The sequence below is a fragment of the Mercenaria mercenaria genome, chromosome 3, assembly GCF_021730395.1.
Source record: "Mercenaria mercenaria strain notata chromosome 3, MADL_Memer_1, whole genome shotgun sequence".
NCBI classification, from domain to species: domain Eukaryota; kingdom Metazoa; phylum Mollusca; class Bivalvia; order Venerida; family Veneridae; genus Mercenaria; species Mercenaria mercenaria.
Window position 1 is genome coordinate 35,433,258 of NC_069363.1, and position 21,305 is coordinate 35,454,562.

The following is a 21,305-nucleotide window of genomic DNA, read 5'->3' on the forward strand; positions in this document are numbered from 1 at the left end:
AGGATGGCGCAGTATGTGGGGACATTCTTTTCCTATGACTAGGTATTTATCAAGTTGCTGTAGTGATAGCATAGGATAACGTGTGATACAGAGAAAATGATTTTTAAGGAATGAAAAGCTTGCGTGGCTTTTCCTACTAGGTATTTATCATTGTTTTTAACGGCACAGGAGAACGTGTGGTACAGAGAAAATGACTTTCAACGTTTCTACATTTGGTTTATTTTTATCTTTACTTTTTTCAGTTCATACAAGTTTAATATCTAACAAATCCATCTGCGCGGCAAAATTATCTATAAAATGTACGAATCTTCAACGATCCGTTAATTTCTGGTATATATTCTTTCCTTCTCTTAACATAAATATTGGTTACTTAAGCATGCATGAGATCTGTATTGCATTTAATCAAATTAATTACGCACATAACACTGATACCGAATCCGGGGCAGCCAAAATATTGCATGCTATATTGTTCCGCCGGCACTCCTGCCTAGGACCGGGAAATTGTTGTTGAGTTGGGTTCGGACAAAGAGTGATGACATTGTACCTATATCTCTAGCAAAGAGGCAAAATCAGTGTTCAGTCACACATCTTTTATTCAGATATAAAGTCCTAGCAGTTCCAAGTATAAAATATTCAGTAGTGTACAAAGTATTATTCATAAATTCCACATATCTCCAGAAGTTACTGTTCTGTGACTCTTATACAGTATGCTTATGTCAGGATTAATTAAGAATTGTGGAACCGATCTGTATGCATTCAACATAGGGGTTACTGTCTTCAGGGTGGAGGAAAGATTGCCAAATGAGGAGCCGAAAAACAGGCCTTTTATAGTTTTAGCACAGCTCCGCATACGACAACGGTACGTGAACGGTACGTGACGTACGTGGAGATAGCTACTATCCAATCGAAAATGACGTTACATAAAACGTACGGTGACACCGGAGCAACCGGAAGTAAACAAATGTCGCGGAGCGAAAGACCGATATAAGCGAAGTATTTCTCGCATATCATTCTAAATGACAGTATTCCAAGCGGATCACCGATATAGATATAGATTGATCAAGAACAGGTAGGGCTATCGATTAATACCATGGTTTAGGTCTGACATAAAATACGCGCGTCGAAAACGTTGATGTAACTCAAAAATATACATGTACAAGTTTCAGGTTACTACTTGTTTAGATCAGTTGGACGGCCTAACAATACTGTCATTGGCATTGAAACAATTAATGATTTTAGAGTGTGTAAAATAATCACATGTATCCATGTCTTTCTTTTTTTTTAAAGTATTTAGGAATTCCAACTATGGCAAATCATTTGTATTGAATATCTTTTGATATTAAGGACATCGGTTTATTTCAATGTGCATATTTTATGATGATATATAAACCGCATAGAGGAAGTATCATGTACACGCCATTAGACAAGGACTTTTGTATTTTAATCAGACTAACGTTGTATCAAGTAATATCAAAAGCATTCTAAAACATTTATTCACTACCAGAAAATTACTCAAGCTCTCGTTATTAAAAAATATACATGATTAAATTATGCACCGGACTAAGTCATTTCAAGTAAATACCAATTTATTTTCTGCTCAGCAGTGAAATACTGAAAATTTTCAGTGAAATAGAATTGATATTCTCACTGTTTCAAACAGTGGAAAAATCATTTTTACTTTTCACTGACCCGGCATGAAACTACACTTGAACGCGAAAGAATATGAATTAAAAATAATTGAAAATTCCTTGCAAAAAAATAAAGATGTATGAAAATAAAATCAGGATTATAAAGAGGATATTTGTTTGTTTCAGTGTAAGGTCAAAATCTATTTCAACGAGTGAACACTATATTGCTATATGAATTGCAGCATAAATGTTTATATTAAACACAGTACATGTTTACGTAGCAAGAAAATGCCATTTATTTCTAAATTACATGCGCAATTTTACGTACTATTCCTGAACAAAAACGCGAAAGTCAGGCTCTGTCTTCGTATCGCAATGATGCCTGAAAATAATTCAAACTGTTCTAGTGGGACTCTAATAAAACAGTCTGTTGAACAAACGCATATTGAACTGGACATCAAATACTTCGTTTTGTATGACATGAACGGCAAGACATAATTGTTTACAGCCAAATAAGTGTTTGATTTCCTTCACTGGTTTTTTATATTTTAATTGAATGTATCTACATATAAAAGCAAGCATGAAATCGTTTTCTTCAGGAGTTAAAAATTTGAGCCGCGCCATGAGAAAACCAACATAGTGCGTTTGCGATCAGCATGGATCCAGACCAATCTGCGCATCCGCGCAGTCTTGTCAGAATCCATCCTGTTTGCTGTTCGTTTTCAAAGTCTATTGCAATTAGAGAAACCGTTAACGAACAGTATGGATCCTGACTAGACTGCACATTATAAGTCAACTGATACGTTATGTTATTCTTCGTAAACGATCTTCTTTCTGTTGTTTTCTACAACGCATTTTTCTAAGATACACCATAGAATAGAGGTTTCTCAAGCCAAACTCTAGCTTCCGGAACGACTTGTTCCCAGTCAAAGGCTTCCCCTCCTACAAGACCGTGATACATATCGTTGAACGGATTTGCAGGATCCATGATATACGGGGGTGTTCTGAAATAGGACGTAAAAAATGCACATTTTGACAAAGAGGCCATCATCAATTACTAACTTTCTGTCAAGTTATTGTTTCAAAGACAAATGCATCAATTAAATATGAGTAAGAAAAGTAACCTACAATATCAATTAAACATGTCACATCGAACTAAAATGAAACAATAGATCCCATTCAACGCATTGATCAGCAAGTGTGTAAGATTTGGCATTTGAAAATAGTTACAAAAGAAAACTATTTAACATCTAAAATTTTCGACGAAGCAAAAAGATACGCTACACCATATAATATAAATCAATTAAAGGTTACGTTCCATGTTAATCATTTATATATGTAGAATATACATGAAAATATGATAAATATCAGCGTTACGTCTCTAAAGAAGTAATATATGACCCACCATCAAAATTTACTGTTTCACATACCTTAAAAGTATTTTGTCCATGTCGTATGCCATTTGCTTTTTTAAGAGTATCTTAAACCGCCTATGGTTTATAAGGGATATAAGCAAGTCATGAAGAAGCTTTTCGGTATCAAAATTATCAGGATTTCCTGCCTCATTCCATATGTTTATTACAACAAGTTCTAATGCGTAGGAACTTGGCCAGTTTGGTTTTCTGTATTCCCTCTCAGCAAAACTTGGCATTTTAGCTTCACACTTTTCCTAGAAACATTACTACACGTTTAATCTATAGACAGATTAGACATTTTAAACTTGTTTCTAATATCAGCTTTTAAATTTGATTGCTAAAATTAAACATAAAGTGAATATAAAATTATACATGTTATACATGTACCTTTAGCTTTTTATTTTTCCAGTATTTGACCAGTTTAATCAGGTTCTTTATTTTTGCTGGCAGGGGGGAAATTATCTCTAACTGGAGAGGTGCCAGTGTCACAGAGTACTCGTGAATAGTGTCTTTGGAGGCCCCTTCCATCTTTCTAAATACTGCTGCTGGGGAGTATCCTGTATTACATAAACAAATATCTAAATTTCATTCTTACTGCAGGTGCTCGCCCGTGCCTACAGTTATGTTCAGTGAAGCACATTCAGCCTTCATACACCGATCAAAGCTGAAGAGTCACCATATGATAAGAAAGGTGTCAATGAGACATACAACCAAACAAAACCTTAATAAATGTTCTTAAGTATTTAGGAGGTAAACTGGCTTAAAATCAAACACTGCTTTCACAAATTTTAAATATGAAAAAATATTAATGAGATATAGCAAATTGATCAAATCTAATTGAAGCTAATGTATTTACAAAGCATCTAGATATGTTTGATTAGATACCTAGTCCTAGTAGGTCCACAGCAGGAAGTATGTCAACATCGTGTTTGTGTCCAGTACTGCAAGTTATCTTAACCTGCACAGAATATCGTGTCGTTTTCTGTGGTTTGGATTCAGTGTAACTGATCAGATAGCGTTCAAGATCCTTTAACAGACTATCCATTTCCAACATCAACGTTTCAACGTCTGTATATTCGTTTAGCATCAGCACAAGGTCTATATCGGCTATGCCTTTTACAGCAGTACCTTTACCCATGGATCCTGACTGTTAACAAAGTATAAGATACCATAGATACAGTAACTGAACAGTTTACTATATCATAAAGCTGAAATATAATGGAAAATTTATGCATGCGGGTTTATTTATCAAAAATGAAGACTAAGCTTTTTCGAATAGAAAATAGAAAATATATATTTGGTCTTACCTTGATTATTTGTTTTGGCTGAAGTTTCTTTGAAACTTTCTTGATTTCTTGCAACTTGCGAACAAGAGTATCTATCACTTCTCCGCAGCAACCCAAAAATAAAGAATCCGCCTGCACGTGATGAGCGATAAAATTGTCAATGTCTTGGCTTTGTAACTGATATAGATCAGGATTTGGCGCAATAGAAAAATCTTCCATAGCTCTGCTAAGCTCAATCGCACTTGGTCTCGCAGACGTTGATAGCAATGTGCGGTCTTCATTTGCTTCCAATATTACCTTTCCTTTATGGCAAAGGTTCTTCTGATGTTGTAGTAACTGATGCTCTTTGGGAAAGCGCTTAATACATTCTGCACATTTAAACCGTCCTGTATAATACCCTGGTATATGTACTTTACTCATTGACCTATGCTGCTCCATGTATTCTCTTTTCAGAAACTCTCGACTACAGTCACATTTTTCAAATCCATGTTCTTCTCTCCGATGAAATCTAAGATCTTCTTTTGTTAAGAAGTTAGTAAGTGAACAATCTGGACAATTTCTCATTTTAACCTTATCTGAAAATTAAAAAATAACAATGTAAACCAAGCCGATGGGTTCATATTCTAATGCGTTACATAATTATACACATCAAAACCTAATTCGAGAACTATTACAAGAACGTCTAATAATGACGTGAAGAATCAGTCATTTTCATGTTTTGTTGTAAAAAAAAACCACCGAATGTTTATATAAATAAAATGATTTCTATGTTTGTAAATGATCAAGAACTTATACTCGTAATGTCACACCAATAAGCGCTCCAAGAAATGTAAATGTAGGTTCTTTAAAAGTATTTCCTTGAATCGTAAGAAACACCCGTCAAATCATATTGGAAACAAAATAAACAAATTTTAAAACTACAGGCGTATTAATACATGTAATTGCATAAAACGAAGAACTAAACAAATTAAATTTACCTCTGTGTGTTAACCTTGGTTTATACGCAAATGTTACGCTCCGACTTGTATCGATCGCAGCGTACAATCTTGAAGGTCATCGTTTTCAATAGAATTTCAGAAAATCAACACTCTAGCGCAGTAGTTTAAACGCACATGATACGTTTGTATAATATATTTTCAGAAAAATCAACAGTCTATTGCATTCTATACATAGAGCGTGACGTCACACATTCCGTCTAACCTCTATACTAGGAACTGATAACTAGCCGATTTTGGATAATTGTACATACACTAAAACACAGTCCCGCGGAGGACGGTAAATTTTCAGAATCTACTTATTTTTTGCATGTTATTACAAGAAATGTGCATAATTGTGATTACTTAAACTTTTTAAACCGTTATCGTTCTCTGACTCGTGTCATAGAATTATTTTTTGACAAAAAGGAAAATCTACTTTCACTTTCCTATACTGTAGTATTGCAACGCAATTATGGTATATTAAATATGGATCGGGAGACTTAGATATCATAAGATCAATGTCCTAAACGTCTAAATGATGCACAAATAGAGTGCTTAAGTCATGTCATCAAGAAGCAATACTGTGTGGCCTGATATACCAGCTGGCACCCCATGTCAATGTACATGTACATGTAGATCTATATCATATTCTGTTCAAAGTGTTAATAACCAAACACTTACTCTAAGTTTACATATTGCAATTCTGATAGTCTAGTCCTTCCCTTGGTGCACCACTGACAGTTAGACCAAAGAGAGAATAATTTCTCTGCTATTACTAACTGGAAATGCTAAAAAGTACTTGTTGTTTGTATGAATCATGGACAATGTAATACTGACAGGATTTCAGTTTTCAACACCACTATCATGAGTGAAAAACAATCACCTTTGTAAATTCCAGTTTTATTTGTACATATATTAAAGTTCATACACTCTATTTTGCAGTCTATTTTTTATTAATTAACAGGCCTACTAAACATGGGGAACATATCAAACAAATACACTTCAGGTAAACATATAAAATCCTAAGCACAGACTGTTTAACTTCAATACAATATTATTATTAATGGAAGTATTTGCTGGTCAATAGTAAAAAAAGGCTAAGTCATGAATACTGACTGGCAAGTCATTCAATATGTGGTATATAACATGACTTTAGACATTAATATTAACTATTATTCTCAAATATTAGACATGTCATAAAATACAAATATGGACCAGATATTTATGTAAGAGGTCATGCAATATTACTAATAATTATTAATATTATTTCTGGTACACACATTAAAACATTTTATCAGATCAGTAAAACGTAAAAGGGTAATACGCTTGTAACTTAAATGAAAATAATAACTAGAATGTTAACAATGTGTATATATATATATATATATATACAGTCAATAAAAGATGTTTAAAATGTTTCTAGATTCTGTTCAATGTTTTAATTTGATAGTATTTCACACAAAACTTCTATTTCCCAGGCTAGTTGTAAAATATTTAGTTTATTCTTCTCTCAGAAAGTAGGTTTAATTTCCAATATTTGACCAAAAATTCTCTCCATCTTTTTTACATCTTCCAACCAAATTTTTTAGTAAATATTATGTCAACCATACCATTTAAAACACAAAGCAATATGTTAAATCAAGTCCCTTTCTTCTGAAATGGATTTTATTCATAATTCATTCTGATACAAAAATAACAATGTGACTTAGTTTCAAAAGATTTTATTATTTCTATCACTACAACTTCCTGACAGTTCATGCAGCAGATTGAGAAATATACAAGGATTATGTATAGTGACCTTAACAAATATGTAATGTAATATACTGTTACTAGTATCTTGGTCTGCAGTATTCATCTAAAGTCAACTTTTACTAAATAAAACAAAAATGTCCTAGTTTGTATTACCTATTGACCTGCAGTTATAAAACATGGGACATGCCTGTTTCTCAGTTGAAAAAATCTAAATGTTACATTAGTATATACCTACCGTTTCATGTATCTATACTATAGCATTATATCAAAGTTAATCGGATATTGTGCTCAACAACAAAATTTATAACAATAAATTAAAGCATCAATCTCTTAAGTTTTCCATGGCAAAATGCTTGAAACACTTTCTAAATGTGCTGCGTTATGAAAAATATTATAAGATCAAATGTACATACATGAAGAATTGAAGATTTATGTGTTAAATTTTGGAAGTGTAAATTGACATAATTGGAGGTAATAAGGTTGACAAGGTCAGAATTCGAACCTGAGACCTCCCCATGACATTGTACTTCTATGTCTGGGGTGCTCTAACAAACTGAGCTACCTGTCACCGACTGTCCTCACCGAAAAAAATGAATTCTGAGATTTTTTACAATTTTGAAGCAAGCTGAAAAATCTTTATTGAATATGATTTTTACTATTCCGGTATCATATAAACTCGTACTAAAAATCAACTGTTTATTCAAGAAAAAATATCAATTAACAAAACAAGAATACAATACAAGAAAACAAAGTGTGCATCTGGTAATTAGCCTTTTAGGTCTGGTATTTAGCCTTTTAGGTCTGAACCATTTAGGACTAGACTGTACATTTACCCTTACTGGACTACATCAAACTGATACTTTGGAAATTAGTCCTGCAAAAAATAAAAAAAATGTATGACTGACATTATTTTAATTTATAGTTATGCTAAATTTGAAAATGGTGCGTCCAATACTTTTGTACATTCGTTTAATGAAATGATGTACATGTATATACAGCTCAGTAGGTAGCGCGTAGATCTACGGATCGAGAGTTCGATCCTCGGGCGGGGCTAATGTTCTTTGCGACTATTTGATAAACAATATTTGTGTCTGAAATAATTAGTCCTCCACCTCTGATTCATGTGGGGAATTTTGCAGTTACTTGTGGAGAACAGGTTTGTACTGGTACAGAAATCAGAAACACTGGTTGTGTTAACTGCCCGCCGTAACATGACTGAAATACTGTTGAAAAACGGCGTTCAACCCAAAACAAACAAATAAAAAACTGTACAGAAATATATCCCCGTGATATCGGTTTTCGACGACATAAGAAATAAACAGACCGCAAAATACAGTAATGGGAATAAACAAAAATTCTTACCTGTCCGATGTGAAAGTAACACAAGATCGTTCATGTCATGTATGCATAATTTCCAAATCAAAAGTTTACATGTTTATTTCGGATAAAAATGGAAGTCGTAATAGAGCACCTGCTTGTGCATTACGTCATTCAAATTCGACGAATCCCGCCAATCTCACTAAAAGTCTATACCGTTCATTAAAGTTAGCTCAACACATGGCCGTAGTCTGTAAAAAGTTAACAGTTAACAGTTAATCAACAATTAAACCCAACTCAACTGTTTTAAACATATTTACAGTTATTTTAAGGTAAGTCTTTTTTTAATTTGACTTTAATTGTTTTTATTCATTCTTACACTTAGGGCATAAGAATGAATCACCCCTTCTCAGTACACGAACTTCAGTGCAAAATGACAAATGCACCCAACCATTACATTTGTCGCACTTTCCCCACTTGACTATGTATAAGAAAGGTTTCTTGTGCATGTCCTTTGGGGTGAATTGTTTGCAAATAATGCACTTCTCTGACTCTTCAATGTCACTGTTTTCGCTGTCAGAGCTCTGAGAATCTTCAGGGACCTGTTTTCTCTTTTGAGACTTTGATTTTACACCCGACGGACCAGGTGTTACTGCTTTTGTTTTACTTGTTACATTTTGAGATGATGTCTTTGTAGATTTTGTACTTGGTTTTTGCGATTCTATGTGGGTTTTTATGGCCTCCACAACAGATGGCTCAGTAATTGCTTTACCCCCAACAACTTTACTTAGAGTTTTTCTAACTTTAGCCTGTTTTACATTTTTCAGAATTTGGCCACCCTTTTTCTCTAAGAAGTCTGCAGCATGTCTGTGTGAATCTTCTGTAGTTTCAGAACCTTGCTTATTGTTAGTGTCATGTCTTTCAAATGACGTTGAGGGAGCAACAGCAGAAGTGCTGATTACATTTGGGTTATATGGGTAAATTCCAGACTTTTTGAACGATGCTTGTACATTGGCAACACTTAATGTAGAACTGTAAACATTACAAGCTATTCCACATACATCATATCTTGTGATGGCAGACCCCCCTTGTTCTCGTATGAACTTATGGCAAGCTGAGTTCCAAGCAATTTCGAAGGGGCCATAACAGCTGACGTCTAATGGCTGTAGAAGATGGCTACAGTGAGGGGGCAGGACAAATAAAATGATATGATTTTCAACCGCCCATTCAATCAATGGAATAGTGACATGACTCTTGTGGCCATCATACAAGACTAGAGCATATGACCCGTCATCTCTTGAAGGCAGATACTTAAATAGATGCTCTTTCATGTATTTACAGAAGATGTCTTTATTTGACCAACCCGATTCAGATATGTCTCCATTTGCCCCAGGTGATGCACCCTCTAGAAGCGAGTCTAACATACGCTGACCTGGGAAAACAAAAAAAAGGTGGCACAAGTTGTCCAACAGCATTTGCACAACCAATAACAGTAACAGTTTTCCCTTTGCCAGAAGTTACTGCCTGTGCCTTGTAGGTCTTACCAGCAACAATTTTCGGTGGTTTGTGATCAGTTGAAAGTCCTTTTTCGTCAACATTATATAGCATATGTGGTTTATCTTTAAGGTCATACTTAGTAAGAATACTATTCAGCTCTTTAAAGTAATTACTTATAGCTGATTCTGTGGCACATTTAGCTCTGGCGATCTCCAAGCTCCTTGGTTTAACCAATTTCAAATCAGGCCATCTGGCTAAGAAGTCATAAAACCATTGCAAACTCAATGGATGCTGCTTGTCACGCAGACCTAGATGAATGGCATAGTCTGTAGCAATGTTAATGGTTTCTTGTCTGGAGTACCCGTACCCAACTTCACTCATGGTAAGCAAATAACGTGCTAAAATTGCCTCATCTTCTTGGGAAAACAGAGGTGATGGACCTGATTTAACTGTCTCTGAACTAATTCTACCTCTCACACGTTCTTTGAGTGTGGTAATTGGTACACAGTACCGTTTAGCAGCCCTTTCAACTGGTAACCCTTCATTTAAAACAGCCTCGTAAGCATTTGTCAGATCCTGAACATCATATGATCTGTAGGGCCCCCTCACTCTGCTAGAATTCTGTAAAAATATATAGGGAACATAAATACAGGATTAATACAATATATATAACATTAATATTTATTTTCATAAGGGGACCATGTTGCCTAGGTACACATTATCAGCACTGTATGGTATAGGTTTTTGATAATTATCATATTCACAACAACAACAAAGATGGCCGCATATGCAGACGAACTGTCAGATTATTTTATGCATTCTAAGTTGTTAGATAAAGGGTTTATTTAAGGGACAATTTTGGGATTAGTTAAAACATGTATAAAAAGGTATGTCTATCATAATTTGATGATTTACTTACCATTCTTATCTCCATAATGTTGAAACTAGGTCATGTTTACAACTTTGTTTACGTACTATCAAAACATCACGTGATCGGCACCTGACGTGCGCGCGATATGCAAATTGACCGGAAATTACGGCATCGTCGAAAATATATGTCCATCGAAAATGAATATCGTGGGGATACATGTACAATTTTGCAGGTAAACAAGCTAAACGATGCCGTTTTTCATGTATGAATCGATTTAAACAACTGCAGATAACTTAAATTCATCATTTCAAATGATACTAGAATGGATACACTAGAATTAATCATACTCTGGAAACAACAATGGTGAATATTAAACTAAAAATGCAAAGCATACTTTCACTTCCTTGTTTACGACTCCATGTTGAAAATAGTTCTTACCCATAATGCCCCGAGCGAAAGTACACAGGTCAGTGCGACAGTATGAAAGCGCTACCGTAGTGTACACAATGCAGTCTATTGCGTAGTTTAAACGCACATGTTATGTTTGTATAACACTGTGGAACCCACGTGACCAGAAGGTAAGATACTGAGCCCAATTTGTAAACAAATCGGCTCGCTTCAGGTAACATTTTTGGTCATAACTTTGTTAATTCTCGATGACATTTCATGAAATAAGGCCTAAAAAATTTCTTTGTTTCCGGTAACATGCTAAAAAAATTAGGGTAGGTAGGTCGGAATTTTTTTCTTTTTTTGGATTTTTTGTTTATTAAGGGAGACTTTTCGGAAATTATTTTTGTGGCAAAAAATGAATACAAATAACGGGGTTATGTCTTTAGAGCATCAGTAAGTTGATTTCTAACATCACTGGTCATGTTTAAAGCATAAACAGTGCAGTTTTGCAACTTTTTGTTAAAAAGTTGAAAAAAAAAATTTCCAAGGCCATAAAAATATTTAGGGTCGGGCAAAAAATTAAGGGTAGGTCGGGATACCGGAAACAAACAATTTTTTTACGCCTTCCTCTTTAAAAGACAAACTCTCGATGCTGGTAAGAAGCCAGATTAATTTGATACTTTTTGCAAAAGGTGCAACGGCAAACTTTGCTGGTCACAAAATGTGCTATGGTAACGGAGCATTTCACTTAAAAATGGTCTAAATGATCAGTATGTTCTTTTTGCCCAGTTTTCCTAGTAGAAACTACTAGGGCCCCTGCTTACTTGTGAAGCAATTAACCTTATCACTATAGCAGTAAAATTCCTGGCCCCTGTGGAGTTATGGGACAACAGGTCATCACAATAGTGACTTTTATTTAAACTCATTAAGCATTTTATACTTGTTGGATTTTTGAAGCAACCTGTCTGTAATATTTTTTCCGTTACAGCTTCTATTTGTTGTGGGCTTACAGTAGTTTGCAAATGCGTGGCTCTGAGGCTGTGTTTGTGGTGCTGTGCTTCCAAGAAATCTACCCTTACCTATTATCTTTTATATTCATTGCTAAAAAGTATTATAAATGAACTTGGCGTATCTCTCGTTTTCTAACCAACAAACAAAATATCCAAAAATACACAAATGTAACAGAACATAAAAAAGAGAAATAACAGAAAAATCTGAGGTCTAACTGGATTTAGAACGCATACCACGTCAAACTATGTATTTCAGGCCGTACCATTTCATTTCGAACCATGGTTTGTGGTTCCCATATCTTTTCTTAACTCACTTTTTTTAACTCGAAACTCACTTTTTTGACTCGAAACTCACTTTTTAAATTTAACTCGAAACTCACTTTTTTAAACTCGAAACTCACGTTTTTTAACTCGAAACTCACCTTTTTAAACTCGAAACTCACTACTCGAAAAATAGAAATCCTCATTAGCGATATAGGGTCATCATAACCCTCTTGTTTACAAAATGATGTCCGTCTTTTAACACCGCAATTTTTGGTTAAATTTGTGTATGTAAGCTGGCTTATCAGTACTTGCTAATGGGAATGGATTGAAACTTCACACACTTGTTCACTGTGATTATCTGACATGCAATTCACAGATTTCATACTTCTACTTTGCATTTTCGTAAAATTAAGCCCCTTTTTCGACTTATATATTTATTCAATTGACAGAGCTGTAGAATGAAGCGTTGATGTCCTCTGACGGCTCTTGTTATTGATACATAGTTAACAGAATGATCGTAACACTAAGTAGATGCCATCAAAATTAATTGCCTTATTTTTTCAGTTCACTTTAATAATAGAGATAATCATCTTTAAGATGTGTAAGTGCTTTTTGCATTGTTTTAAAGAAAAGAAAGTAATATTCAAATCACTGAACTTAACGCAATATCGGTTAAAAACCAATAATTACCGGTATGTTGTTAGTACCAGGTAGATAAATGGTTTATAGCGGTGGAAGAACAATTCATCAGATAATAGTTTGTACTGTTTTTCAAGGAATTTGTTTAATTTTTCAAGGTTTCTTTTTAAGAGTTTTACTTCAGTTTAGACCACAATTACTGTATGTGCTTGTGAACATGTAGAAAATATTATGTCTTCTTATAAAACAATACATTAGATAAGGGGTTTCACATTCTTAGTACATTTTCATATGTTTTTATTGAAAAGGAGAAAATCTGGGTGAATTCGCCAATTTCTCAATAGATACACTACTTATTCAGCAGATGTGGAATAAGTACATGCACTTGTTAAAGGACGTGGCTTGAAGAAGCTGCATAAAAATATTTGGTATTTGATCTTTACAAGGAAAAATAAGTTTTCTAATACCACTTGCATTTGGTCTCCATTAAATGTTCATTAACATTAAGTCACTGTTAAATTTTCTTTGGAAGTAAGGTGCATTTTCTTACGGGTGGTGATCAAATATTCATGCATTAAGATTTTCATTAAACAGTTACATATTTTGTGTGTTTCTGTTTAACATAACACTGACACGAAAATGTGTCATTTGATGATTTTCCAGCCTTTCTGGTACTATAAAAAAATCCAGGTGCCCCTCCATGCATGGTACAAGAGGAAAACACCAGGTGTCCCTCCATGCATGGTACAAGAGAAAGACCTCAGGTGCCCCTCCATGCATGGTACTAGAGGAAGACCCCAGGTGCCCCTCCATGCATGGTACTAAAGGAAGACCCCAGGTGCCCCTCCAGGCATGGTACTAAAGGCAGACCCTAGGTGTCCCTCCATGCATGGTATTTCCATGCAAGGTATTAGAGGAAGACCCCAGGTGCCCTTCCATGCATGGTACTAGAGGAAGACCCCAGGTGCCTCTCCATGCATGGTACTAAAGGAAGACCCTAGGTGCCTCTCCATGTATAGTACTAAAGGAAGACCCCAGGTGCCCCTCCATGCATGGTACTAAAGGAAGACCCCAGGTGCCCCGCCACGCGTGGTACTCAATGAAAACCCTAGGTGCCCCTCTATGCATGGTACCAAAGAAAGACCCCAGGTGCCCCTCCATGCATGGTACCAGAGGAAGACCCCAGGTGCCCCTCCATGAATGGTACTAAAAGAAGACTCTAGGTGCCCCTCTAAGCATGGTACTAAAGGAAGACCCTAGTTGCCCCTCCATGCATGGTACCAGAGGAAGACCCCAGTTGCTCTTCCATGCATGGTACTAGAGGAAGACCCCAGGTGCCTCTCCATGCATGGTACTAAATGAGGACCCTAGGTGCCCCTTCAAGCATGGTACTAAAGGAAGACCCTCGGTGCCCCTCCATGCATGGTACCAAAGAAAGTGCCCAGGTGCCCCTCAATGCATGGTACCAGAAGAAGACCCCAGGTGCCCCTCCATGCATGGTACTAAAAGAAGACTCCAGGTGCCCCTCCAAGCATGGTACTAAAGGAAGACCCCAGGTGCCCCGTCACGATTGGTACTAAATGAAAACCCTAGGTGCCCCTCTATGCATGGTACTAAAGGAAGACCGCAGGTGCCCCTCCATGCATGGTACCAGAGGAAGACCCCAGGTGCCCCTCCATGCATGGTACTAAAAGAAGACTCTAGGTGCCCCTCCAAGCATGGTACTAAAGGAAGACCCTAGTTGCCCCTCCATGCATGGTACCAGAGGAAGACCCCAGGTGCCCTTCCATGCATGGTACTAGAGGAAGACCCCAGGTGACCTTCCATGCATGGTACTAAATGAAGACCCTAGGTGCCCCTCCAAGCATGGTACTAAAGGAAGTGCCCAGGTGCCCCTCAATGCATGGTACCAGAAGAAGACCCCAGGTGCCCCTCCAGGCATGGTACTAAAGGAAGACCCTAGGTGTCCCTCCATGCATGGTATTTCCATGCAAGATATTAGAGGAAGACCCCAGGTGTCCTTCCATGCATGGTACTAGAGGAAGACCCCAGGTGCCTCTCCATGCATGGTACTAAAGGAAGACCCTAGGTGCCTCTCCATGTATAGTACTAAAGGAAGACCCCAGGTGCCCCTCCATGCATGGTACTAAAGGAAGACCCCAGGTGCCCCGCCACGCGTGGTACTAAATGAAAACCCTAGGTGCCCCTCTATGCATGGTACCAAAGAAAGACCCCAGGTGCCCCTCCATGCATGGTACCAGAGGAAGACCCCAGGTGCCCCTCCATGCATGGTACTAAAAGAAGACTCTAGGTGCCCCTCCAAGCATGGTACTAAAGGAAGACCCTAGTTGCCCCTCCATGCATGGTACCAGAGGAAGACCCCAGGTGCCCTTCCATGCATGGTACTAGAGGAAGACCCCAGGTGCCTCTCCATGCATGGTACTAAATGAAGACCCTAGGTGCCCCTTCAAGCATGGTACTAAAGGAAGACCCTCGGTGCCCCTCCATGCATGGTACCAAAGAAAGTGCCCAGGTGCCCCTCAATGCATGGTACCAGAAGAAGACCCCAGGTGCCCCTCCATGCATGGTACTAAAAGAAGACTCCAGGTGCCCCTCCAAGCATGGTACTAAAGGAAGACCCCAGGTGCCCCGTCACGCGTGGTACCAGAGGAAGACCCCAGGTGCCCCTCTATGCATGGTACTAAAGGAAGACTCCAGGTGCCCCAACATGCATGGTACTAAAGGAAGACTCCAGGTGCCCTCCATGCATGGTACTAAAGGAAGACCCTAGGTGCCCCTCCATGCATGGTTCTAAAGGAAGATCCCAGGTGCCGCTCCATGCATTGTTTCAAACACAACCATCCAGCTAGATGGCTTCCTCACCCAAGAGTTCTGCATCACAAGCAAGGTTTCCAACCCAAAGGGTGAGTTTAAAATTTAACTCGAAACTCACTTTTCCAACTCAAAACTCACTTTTTTAACTCGAAACTCACTTTTTTAACTCAAAACTCACTACTCGAAAAAAAGAAATCCTCAAATTTATTCGAGGCATCTAGGTTCGAACCAACTGAAATAATTAGGTAAGACATACTAGAGAAACATGATGTACTGCATATCTTACTAAGCAACTGACTAAAAAAGTATGGAAATGCTATGAATTACAGTTTTATGCTTATTCAAAAAAAAAAATCACATTAATTGTATACCGTATGAAGATAGAGGTTTTATAAGGACAATAGCAGGCCGAGTTCGTGCAAATGAAGTTGAATGTACCATAAAACTTTATACCATGCATTCAACGCTTTTTATCCATAAAACCTTTTTATATTTACTACAGCTATAATTCCAGTAACTTTATGCTGCCTTCAGATAAATTTATGATTTTATGATTACTTTTAAAAACAGTGCTGTGTTCATAAAGAATAAAACAAAATCAAGAACTGTTAAATTCAAGTATTTTTTCATGCATTTGGCTTAACATTCTGTACTCAGACAGATGGAAAATAAAAGTGTATTATTGTTGGAATCTTTCAACCAGTGAATAGATAAATTATAAAATCATGTATCTGGTCAGTCTTATTTCTGCAGATAGGATAGCCATGCAGTGGTTTCTTAAACCATAGTTAGGTGAGGCATTACCACTGATCATATCAATTTGCACCTTGTCTGAATAAACAGCTTTTGATTAACTAATGTCCATTAAACGGTCATAAAATTAAATGCATGGATTAGGGGAAAGCAGAGAAATTCTCTGAGATCTGGGCAAAAAGTACAAACTGTTATTTGCAAATTTACTCCAGGCTGCAATTCTTTACTTTCTAAGCAGTCACTCCCAATGTTAGACTGCCGGAAAACATCAATGCTTTTCGCAATAACATGCTGAAAACAAATGCGCTATGGTCCGGAGCGCTTCTGGAAGATGCTCTGGTACGGAGCAATTTTTTCAACATTTTACTTTCTTGGATGTTATATCTAGTTTTTAACCTTCTTCACGTCATATAAGTTTTCAAAGTCATGCGACTTGACAAAATATAAGAGATATTATGTCTGTTACTTTCATTTTCAGGTTTATTTTAACTGAAGGTCGTCAAAATATCAACTCCTACGACACCGCCAACATATGACTCAAAACATGAATGTTGCCAGTTATATAGACGATAAAACAGAAGGTTTAACAGTCGCATTTGAACGTTTTCTCTAGTTTTACGACAGATGTCATTAAAAAGTACTCAAAATGTATCGAAACTCAACAAAAGAAAGCACGAATCGCCGTCTGTAAGTCTTGTAAATTGGACACATTTGAATTTGCTCAAAGGAAAAAGGGCTAGAACTTCGTGTAAGACTACACCAAATTTAAGCTTACCCTATATATGTTTCATCCCAATCCCAACCACTATGTAGATATTTAAATTATCTGGACTTAAATAATATATTTATATATTCCTTTCACTATGAATTATTTCAATGTTTAACATTGTAATATTGTTTAAATTATATGGTGTATTATACATACATATTTTACATGAATACTGCCAGTATCTTTGTATCTCCTGGATTGAGGTCCCCATGTCCCCAGTCCCCAGATCTTCAATTTAGGCTAAACATGAGTGAACTTTATATTTAATTTTATTTTTAGTAACAGTTCCTGTGTTTCTGTATTTGAGGTCCCCAGGTCCCCATGTCCCCATCAAAGTAAAATGTTTCTGTCTGTTTTCTCAGCGGCATGTTCTAATCTCTGGCCTGGCCTGTCCTGGCCCGATGAGCCCAATTTGCGACTGGGCCGGGCCAGGCCAGGCCAGGCCAGATTTTATTGTACATAGAGAAATGAAGGCATGTTCTAATTTCTGGCCTGGCCTGGCCCGGCCTGGCCTGGCCTGGCCTGGCCCGATGAGCCCAATTTCCGACTGAGCCGGGCCAGGCCAGGTCAGGCCAGGCCATAGATTTCAATTTCGTGAAAGTGATTTCTATAGCATCTTTAAAATCTGATTTTTGGAATAAGTTTGTATATTTCAGACATTATATAAATACATTTTGAACTCCCACTCTGTAAAATTATACACCTGGGAATAAGCCTGTAGCTAACATAACTATTATGTCTAATTTAAAGGTGATGCCTGATTAATTGTTATGACTATTATCAGGGATCTCCACCTCAATTGACCCTTGACTGGTGGTTTGGTTTTCCCCAAATCGAATAACCTAACTAATTTTATTATTTTGTCTATTGAGGATTATTTAGTATTGTCCGAAATTATTGAACTAGCACTCAAGAATATATTTTGTATGCTTCTGTAAAAAAAATTGTGCCTAAACATAAATAAAAATATAAACATTGAAAACCAAATAAAATATAAACATTTCTTTACTGCCAGGTCGTACATGCAGATAAAGTTGTGCTGACAAAACGTTCAGCTACCAATCTCGGGACTGTAAGTTCGAAACACCTGTTTGACCATTTTCATTATCATTTTTTAAAATTTCCTCTGTAAACTTAGAATGCAGGAAAATTATCACTTACGTGATTTATTGTTCATTTATTGAAAGAAATACACAAGTATTTGACATTCTTCTACATAGTAGATTATTACCATAAAATGTTGTAAGAATAAAACCAGTATCAATAAAATGACATTATATTGATTTAATGAAAACAATCTGAATTGAAATCGAACCCACGGTAACATGTGTGAAAGTCGGAGAACTTATCACTACGCCACTGTGCCATTGGTAAACTTTGCATGTTATTTTGGTCAATTTAGATATTTTCAGGTTACAAATATGATGTAAAATAAAGAGTGGCACCTGTCAATACTAACGGACAACAACTTTCAATTTCTAAAATAATGCTACCTCCGTTCTAGAACCTGGGATAGTATGGTGCGGGGAAGCGATATATAAATTTTGTAGTTTAGGTTATACACATACTGAATATTTTTGTAAGTTTGTTTTTATATTGATCTACGTATGTGAAAAAAAAATCATACAAAGTCTTGTGAAACAGGCTCAAGAGCATCTTTTAGCATGAAATATATCACTTAAAAATAACATAAACACAACGCACCATTATTTTTTTGTGCAAGAAAAATATCAATAATCTAAAATGCCAACACCCTGACAATGAGTTAGAGGTCCCACTTTATTATTTTCATTACTCTTCCATAAATTGAACATCAGCTTAACTAATCCAAACACATTAAAAGTTCATCTGAACAGTTGAAAGGTCAGCTAAGGATAGTAGGGACACAACCTGTAATTACAATTCCCAAAGAGATGTGTTCTCAGTGCATGTAAATATTCAGTTATATTGCAGCAGGTAAACTTATCAATGAAATTAGCCATTAGTTTTAAAACTAAGTGTTAAAGTTGACTTTAAATAATTTGATTACAGAAAAAATGGGTAGTTATCATTTAGTTACACCATTTTCTTCAGTGCAAATCTGTATTTCAAATAAGATAAATGACGGCTAATTAATGATTCTCCAGAGGACTGGTTGACATGCAGCAAGTAAACAATGCAGGTTAATACTGCCTGCTATTGTAATTGTATATCTAGATTTTATGCCATTCATTTCTCTATGTATAATAAAATCTGGCCTGGCCTGGCCTGGCCCGGCCCAGTCAAAAATAGAGCTCATCGGGCCAGGCCAGGCCAGGCCGGGCCAGGCCAGGCCAGGGATTAGAACATGCCAGAAATGAATGGCATAAAATCTAAATATACAATTACAGTAGCAGGCAGTATTAACCTGCATTGTATACTTGCTGCAGGTCAAACAAAATGAGAAACCAATCCTCCGGAGAATCATTAATTAGCCGTCATTCATCTTATTTGAAATACAGATTTGCACTGAAGAAAATGGTGTAACTAAATGATAACTACCCATTTTTTCTGTGATTAAATTATTTAAAGTCAACTTTAACACTTGGTTTTAAAACTAATGGCTAATTTCATTGATAAGTTTACCTGCTGCAATATAACTGAATATTTGCATGCAGTGAATGCATCTCTTTGGGAATTGTAATTACAGGTTGTGTCCCTACTATCCTTAGCTGACCTCTTAACTTTTCAGATGAACTTTTAATGGGTGTTTGGTTTAATTAAGCTGATGTTCAATTTATGGAAGAGTAATGAAAATAATATTCATTGTGGGACCTCTAACTCATTGTCAGGGTGTTGGCATTTTAGATTGTTGATATTTTTCTTGCACAAAAAATAATGATGCATTGTGTTAATGTTATTTCTAAGTGATATATTTAACACTAAAAGATGCTCTTGAGCCTGTTTCACAAAACTGTAGGAATTTTTTCACATACTTAGATCAATATAAAAACAGTCTTACAAAAATATTCAGTATTTGTATAACCTAAACTCCAAAATTTATTTATCGCTTCCCTGCATCATACTATCCCAGATCCTAGAACGGAGATAGCATTATTTTATAAATTGAAAGTTGTTGTCCGTTAGTATTGACAGGTGCCACTCATTAATCTTCGCCAATATTTTTGGGCGTTTTCTTTATTTTACACCATATTTGTAACCTGAAAATATCTAAATTGACCAAAATAACATGCATAGTTTACCAATGGCACAGTGGCGTAGTGATAAGTTCTCCGACTTTCACGCATGTTACCGTGGGTTCGATTTCAATTCAGATTGTTTTCATTAAATCAATATAATGTCATTTTATTGATACTGTTTTTATTCTTACAACAATTTATGGTAATAACTTGTATGTAGAAGAATGTCAAATACTTGTGTATTCTTTCAATAAATGAACAATAAATCACGATAAGTGACAATTTTCCTGCATGCTAAGTTTAAAGATGAAATTTAAAAAAAAAATGATAATGAAAATGGTCAAACAGGTGTCTCGAACTCACAGTTCCCAGATTGGTAGCTGAACGTTTTGTCAGCACAACTATATCTGCATGTACGACCTGGCGGTAAAGAAATGTTTATATTTTATTTGGTTTGCAAAATTTTGTATTTTTATTTATGTTTGGGCACCGAAAATTTATTTACGGAAGCATACGGAATATTCTTGAGTGGTAGTTCAATAATTTCGGACAATTCTAAATAATCCTCAATACTATTATAGACAAAATAATAAAAATTAGTTAGGTTATTCAACTGGGGGAAAACCAAGCCACCAGTAAAGAGTCAACTGAGGTGGAGATCCCCTGATAATAGTCATAACAATTAATCAGGCATCACCTTTAAATTACACTAATAGTTATTTTAGCTACAGGCTTATTCCCAGG

At 36.2% G+C, this 21,305-nt stretch overlaps 1 protein-coding gene and 1 long non-coding RNA gene across 6 annotated transcripts in view; one reads left to right on the forward strand and one right to left on the reverse strand.

The window, feature by feature from the left end:
- Window positions 1–575: 575 nt before the first annotated feature.
- On the reverse strand, window positions 576–11,188 carry LOC128555554 (2'-5'-oligoadenylate synthase 2-like). Of its 4 annotated transcripts, XM_053538184.1 has the most exons (7): window positions 8,421–8,536; window positions 5,307–7,932; window positions 4,351–4,904; window positions 3,929–4,190; window positions 3,431–3,600; window positions 3,059–3,297; window positions 576–2,632 (listed from the first exon to the last, which is right to left on the reverse strand). In XM_053538184.1, exons 3-7 carry the CDS (start codon window positions 4,891–4,893, stop codon window positions 2,488–2,490), a joined length of 1,359 nt encoding a protein of 452 aa, XP_053394159.1. In that variant the 5' UTR covers window positions 4,894–4,904; window positions 5,307–7,932; window positions 8,421–8,536; the 3' UTR covers window positions 576–2,487. The 4 variants fall into 4 exon arrangements, with proteins under 4 accessions (XP_053394159.1, XP_053394158.1, XP_053394160.1 ...); XM_053538183.1 differs by lacking the exons at window positions 5,307–7,932; window positions 8,421–8,536 and adding an exon at window positions 11,138–11,188; XM_053538185.1 differs by lacking the exons at window positions 5,307–7,932; window positions 8,421–8,536 and adding an exon at window positions 5,139–5,285.
- Window positions 5,518–21,305, forward strand: part of LOC128555556 (uncharacterized) — a 38,082-nt gene continuing 22,294 nt past the window's right edge. The window contains exons 1-2 of one of the 2 annotated variants that reach the window (XR_008370159.1): window positions 5,518–5,604; window positions 17,113–17,321. This is a non-coding gene — a long non-coding RNA (uncharacterized LOC128555556). Of the gene's footprint in view, window positions 5,605–11,227; window positions 11,322–17,112; window positions 17,322–21,305 lie in introns of those variants that run through there. The other variant, XR_008370160.1, reaches the window with a different exon arrangement.